The sequence below is a fragment of the Belonocnema kinseyi genome, chromosome 1 (genome assembly GCF_010883055.1).
Source record: "Belonocnema kinseyi isolate 2016_QV_RU_SX_M_011 chromosome 1, B_treatae_v1, whole genome shotgun sequence".
In the NCBI taxonomy this organism is placed as follows: Eukaryota; Metazoa; Arthropoda; class Insecta; order Hymenoptera; family Cynipidae; genus Belonocnema; species Belonocnema kinseyi.
In genome coordinates, this window is record NC_046657.1 from 150,452,545 (window position 1) to 150,459,384 (window position 6,840).

At 31.4% G+C, this 6,840-nt stretch overlaps 1 protein-coding gene across 1 annotated transcript in view; it reads left to right on the forward strand.

The window, feature by feature from the left end:
- The window catches only part of LOC117179358 (derlin-2), a 47,578-nt gene extending 42,840 nt beyond the window's left edge, over positions 1–4,738 (forward strand). The window contains exon 6 of the mRNA XM_033371100.1: positions 1,394–4,738. Coding sequence (XP_033226991.1) covers positions 1,394–1,496 — 103 coding nt within the window. The 3' untranslated portion in view covers positions 1,497–4,738. The remainder of the gene's footprint in view (positions 1–1,393) is intronic.
- Positions 4,739–6,840: the final 2,102 nt, after the last annotated feature.

Genomic DNA, 6,840 nt, shown 5'->3' on the forward strand with positions numbered 1-6,840 from the left:
ATTTTTTGTAGCTGCAAATTAAATTTTTTTTTAAAGATTAATCGTTTTTATTGAAAATTATTGAAAATTCGTTTTTTTATGAGAATTTTGTTCGACTTAAAATGTAACTGTTCCATTTTTGATTAAAAAGTTGATATTTTTTTGCTTGGGAATTAATTTTGCTTAACTAAAAAGGTAACAGTTTTTTGGGTTGTTGAAAATTAATAGTTTTAATTGAAAACTGATGTTTTGAATTTAGAATTGATATTTTTTATTGAAAATTAATATTTTTAATTAAAAATTGATCTTTTGTAGTTGAAAGTAAAATTTATTTTACAAACTCGTCTTTTTGTTTGAAAATTCGTTTATTTTTTTTTGTTTGAAAATTAATTTTGATTAACTAAAAATTTTACTGTTCCATTTTTGGTTGAAAATGAACATTTTGTAATAAAAATTTATATTTTCAATTGAAAATTGTTCTTTTTTTTTGTCGTCTATAATTATTTTTCTTAAAATGATTAATCTCTTTGATTGAAAATTTAAATATGTTGTGGAAAATTGTTTTTTTTTTTTTTAATTAATTCTTTAACTCAAAAAGTAACTTCCATTTTTGGTTGAAAATTAACATTTTCAATAGAAAATGTATACTTTTAATTAAAAAATGCTCTTCTGTGGTTTAAAATTAATTTCTTTCAAGATTCATCGTTATTGTTAAAAATTCATCTCTTCATTTGAAAATGGTTAATTTTTTTGTGGTTGAGGTTTAATTTGGTTTAACTAATAATGTAACTATTTAATTTTTGGTTGAAAATTGATCTTTTCTAGTTTAAAATTAATGTTTTTAAAGATTCACAGTCTTTATTGAATATTCGTTTTTTGTTTTGTTTTGGCTGCGAGTTAATTTTTTTTAACTAAAAATGACACTGTTCCATTTTTGGTTGAAAGTTAATATTTTTAATGTAAAATTGAAATTTTAAAAATAAAAATTGATTTTTTTTTTGGTTCCAAATTTTACTACTTTTCTGGAAATCCTTTTTTTTTTAGAAATAATTTTGTTTTCAAACTCAAAATGTAACTTTTGATCATTTATATTATAAAGAATAAAATTTATAATCAAGATAGATGTTAATTTTCAATACTTTTGAAATATCAGGTATGAAAGCTTGAAATTACGCTTAAAAAATAAATAAAATTTTCCATATTACACTTCTTGATTTCAGACTATACACTTTTAAATTCGCGCTACACACTATTTTTATCTCTGAAGTGACCCCAAGACGACAGAGGGCGACATAATCGTTTTTTTTTTTTTTTTTTTTTTTTTTTTTTTTTTTTAATAAATATTTACGGATGCGAGCTATGCCCTAGAACCGTAATTTTTCTTCTTGATTGTCTTATGTAATTTAAATTGCAGAAAGACTCTTTTCGATGCGCACAACGACGATCCCGATTACACGCCTCTACCGGAAGATAGGCCAGGTGGCTTTAATTGGGGACGAGCAGCCAATGTGCAGTAATTACCCAAAAAACTTTCCAATTCCAAATAATTTCCGGTGTGATTGATAAATAATTATTTTTTCGAATCGCGCGGAATGAAAGCGAAAACTGCGTTTATATCCGAAGGGATGAGATAGCTCCCTTCAAAAATTTCTAGCAGTGGGTGGTGGTACTGCTTATTTCGAATTACAGTGTCAACGTTCGTGCCATGCGCATGTATTCCACCTCTTAGGGGCAATTATCATCTCACGATATCAATTCATTATTTTGCAAGAACTTATAAACTAATGAGTTGACTAAATTTTCTCTAAGAAAGAATTTCTCAGAAAAAAAATATTGCTATTCCAGATAGACTCGATTTTATCACAGATAGACTCTTTTTTCCAGGTAGACTCTTTCTTTTTCAAATAGACTCTAACAGAAAAAGAGTATTGCTATCCCAGATAGACTCCTTCTATCACAGATATTCTATCAGAAAAAATTTTTGCTATTAAAGATAGACTCTTTCTGTCACAGATGAACTCTTATTTTCCAGGTAGAATCTTTCTGTTCCGAAGAGACGGTTTCTTTTCCAGATAGACTCTTTCTATTTCAGAGAATGCTTGAGAACCTTTTAATGCCAGAGAGACTTTTTCTATTGCAGATAGACTCTTTCTATCCCAGAGAGATTTCTTCTTTTCCAAACAGACTCTTTCTGTCTTCGATAGACTCTTTCTATGTCAGATAGACCTTCTATTTCAGAAAGACTTTTTCTATTCCAGAGACACTATTTCGGCCCTAGAGACACTTTCTATCATAGATAGACTCTTTCTATTGCAAGGAGGCGTATCACAAAACGACTATTGCTATCCCAAAGGCTCTGCCTGTCTCAGATTCTGTTCCAAATTACCCTTTCCGTCATGGATAGGATAATTGTTATGCTAGGTTGACTCTTTCTTTTCCAGAAAGACTTTCCACACCAGAGAGACTATTTCTAACATAGAGAGACTATTATTATCCTAGAGATAGTCTTTCTATCCCAGATAGACTCTTTCTATGCGAGAGAGAATCTATAAAAAAAAAATTATTGCTATCTCAGATAGACTCTTTTTTTCCAAGTAGACTCTTTCTGTTCTAAAGAGACTCTTTCTTTTCCAGATAGACTTTCTATTTCAGAGAATGCTGAAGAATCTTTTAATGCCAGAGGGAAGCTCTCAGTAAACGATTATTGACATCCCAGAGACTTTTTCTATACAGATAGACTTCATCTATCCCAGATAGATTCATTCTGTTTCAAAGAGACTCTTTCTATCACAGATAGACTCTTCATATTCCAGAGAATTCATGAGAATCTTTTGATGCCAGAGACTTTTTCTATTTCAAATAGACTCTTGCTATCCCAGTGAGACTCTTTCTATCCCATATAGAGGCTATCCGTTCCAAACAGACTCTTTCTGTCCCAGAGAAATTCGTTCTATCCCAGATAGACTCTTTTTATTCCAGAGAATGACTAAGAATTTGTTTATGCCAGCGAGACTTTTTCTATTTCAGATAGACTCTTTCTAACACAGAAAGACAATTTCTATCCCAGGGAAACTCTTTATATGCCGGATAGATTCTTTCTTTTCCAAACGACAATTTTTCTGTCACGGATAGACTCTTTCTATGTCAAACAGACTCTTTCTATCCCAGATAGATTCTTTTGCAAAAGAGACTCTTTCTGTCACGGATAGACTCCTTCTAAACCAGATACACTCTTTCTACTTCAGAAAGACTATCTTTATTCCACAAAGACTTTTTGTAGACCAAAAAGATCTTTCTATCCCATGAAGGCTCTTTATATGCCAATGGTATAATGTCAATCCCAAAGATACTCTGTCTATACCAGATAGATTCCTTCTGTTCCAAACAAACTCTTTCTGTCACGGATAGACTATTTTTTTAGATAGATTCTTTTTGTTGGAAATAGACTCTTTCTTTGATTGATAGACTATTTCTATCACAGATAGATAGACTCTTTCTATCGCAGAATGACTTTTTGTGTCCCAGAAAGACTCTTTCTATTCCAGTCTTTTAATCCAAACTTTTAATGCCAGAGAGACCTTTCTATTTTAGATAGATTCTTTCTATGCCAAAAAGACAAATTCTATCCCAGAGAGGCTCTTTCTATTCCAGATAGATTCTTTCTATTCCAAATAGACTCTTTCTGTGACGGATAGACTCTTTCTATTCCAAAGAATGTCAGAAAATCTTTTATTTCAGATAGACTCTTTCTATCACAGAAGGACAATTTCTATCCTAGAGAGACAATTTCTATGCCAGTTAGATTCTTTCTGTTCCAAAGAGAGTCTTTCTGTCACGGATAGATTTAGTTCTATGCCAGATAGACTCTTTCTATTGCGAAAAGAATGAATCTTTTTTCACAGATAGACTCTTTCTATGCCAGAAAGACAATTTCTATCCCAGAGAGACTCGTTCTATTCCATGTGGATTTTTCCTGTTCTAAAGAGACGCTTTCTGTCCCAGATAGACTCTTTCTATTCCAGAGAATTCCTGAGAATCTTTTAATGCCAGAGGGACTTTTCTATTTCAGATAGACTCTTTGATGTAGGAAAATAGAGCGACATATTAGTTTATAAGTTATTTTGTTTAAAAGAATTGCTTACGTGACATTTTGATACATGCCTTTAAGGTCATGTAAAACCTAGCCGATTCCTATTTTACCAACGATATTTTGGAGCAACTTACGTTCACAGTATATGAGATATTGAGTTCAAAACGTAATAAATTAAATAAAAGTTATTAAAGAATATTACTGTGGTCCTACATTTTGTAGAAAAACAAACCAAATTTTCCACTCGATATTTCACTTTTGTGAACGTAAGTTTTAAAAATCTCCCGGCAACATAGGAAAGATAGGAAAATAAATAAAAAAAAAACATTTCGTACGCGCTAGCAATTGTAGTTGATGTGAGACTACTTGATGAAATGTCTGTTGTATATTGTAAATTGTAGTTAATCCTTTTTATCAGTTTTTTTTCTGACGTCGCTCGTATTATTTTACTACTGGGCGCAGTATATACCTTGTATCAGTGAAGAAACGATGTTTTAAGTATCAGCGTTAAAAAAAAGTGTATGTTACATATAATTTTATATATGCTGGAAAGCAAACAAGTCATCAAATTAATGGTGCCACGTTCCTTCGGCGCATCTCTTCATTGATGTGGCGCTGTGTGGAGTGTAGAAAAATCATTAAAAGTTTATATTTGTTAATGGTTGAAAAGTTTGTCTCATTTCAGAAGGCTGACTTGAATCTAAACCCACTACTTTCCTATAACTTCCTTTTTCCTTATATATACTAGAAATAATGACTGATTTTCGGTGATTTTACGGGTAATTTATGATAAATTACCATAAATTGCCCAAAATTAAATTTTAAAAAATGTCTATAAATTTCCGGAAATTATTGGACATTTAGGGTAACTTTATATTCAATTTTAAATATTTTTATAAATTTCGTAAAATTGATGAAAATTTTCGGTTATTTATGGTAATATATTTATGGTAACATACCATAAATTACCAAAAATTCAATTTGATTCATTTTTACAAATTTATAGAATTTTTTAGATATTTATGGTAAATTCACAGGTAAATATGGTAACTCAGCATAAATTACTCAAAATTCAATTTTAAACATTTTTATAAATTGCCGGAAATTGATGCATTTTTTGGTAATTTATGGTAATGTAAGAGGTAATATATGTTAACTTACCGTAAATTAAACAAAAATTCAATTTGATCCATTTTTATAATTTATGGAAATTTTCAGTAATTCATGCTAGTTTTACAGTTAGAAATTTTATGGAAATTTTACAGGTAAATTTGGTAACCTACTGTCACGGTGTGTTACCGATATATATATATAATATTTACTTATTTATAATAATAATCAATTGTCAATATCAATTATATAAAATACTCAGAATATATAAATTATCGTTACCATAAAAGTATTCTTCGAATATATTCTCTGAGGAACACTTATCGATTAGTAAAGGGTTATCCGAAACACCCTACCATACCGACCATAGATATATAAACCACTTTTTATCATATATCCAAAGACTGAGTTATTTATAAATTGATCTTTTATTATCTTTTATTATTTATCACCATGATCAATTATTATTGTCATAAACATTTAATATTTATATTCTGAATCATATAAAACATTCTATTTCAAATTCTAAGAAATATTAAGTAATACGAATGTGAATCATGTGAATGCGCGGTCATTGACGTCATAACCAATCAAAAGGAAGCAAACCCCACGAAGGAACACGCGAGGCCTATCTACTATGGCCCAATTGGTGAAAAGGCAATAAACTCCATTATGGCGCGTGGCATCCCACCTACGCAATATTCCAAGATCTGTGTCATCATGTCATAAATCAATGTCAGAAAATGGCCCACCAAGCAAGAAAGCCCTCCTAAGAAAACACATGACCAACCTATTGTACAAAGCAATTGTGCAACCTATTGTACAATACCGAAGGAAAGGAGATCGACCAATTCTACGAACCGAGTCTTTCACCAAAATTCTCGAGTTTTTACAAAGGACCTTATTCCAAGCGGGAACAAATTAAATCTTTGGTAAGTTTTCGAAAATACTATTGCTATCCTTTTATTATTTTTTCAATATTATTTTTAAAAACTCGTGACTAAAGTCTTTTCCTTCTTTTTAAAGGGTGGGCACTAAGACGAAGTTTCTCAAAATAATCTGGAAGTTCCATGCTGCATATTTCAAATTAAATATAAAAAAAACTCACATACTAGGCAGTCTGATAAGTACCTGGAAATTTATGTTTACGCATTTACAAGTTACAGCACTGAGAAGCGACTAACCTCCGAGTTTTTTTTAATATGGAAAAATCTGAGTTTCGAGTTTTGATCAAACACTACTATCTTCGCAAGAAAACGATATCCGAGACCAAGGCCAAGCTGGATAAGTATTACCCGGTCTCTGCGCCGTCGATTGGAACGATTCATAAGTGGTTTACCGAGTTTCATTGTGGCCGTACGAGCACAGTTGATGCTTAACGATCTGGGCGCCCAAAAGAGGTCACTACACCAGAAAATGTCGAAAAAATCCGTGATATGATGTTGAATGATTCCAAAATGAAATTGAGAGAGGTAGCTAATGCTGTAGACATATCATTGGAACGTTTGGGTAATATCGTGCATTCAGTTTTGGGCATTAAGTAGCTCTGCGCGCGATGAGTGCCGCGTTTGCTCACAGTGGACCAAAAACGAATTCGTGTGACAACTTTCCAGCAGAATTTGGCATTATTTTCGCGTAAGCCGACCGAGTTTTTGCGCCGA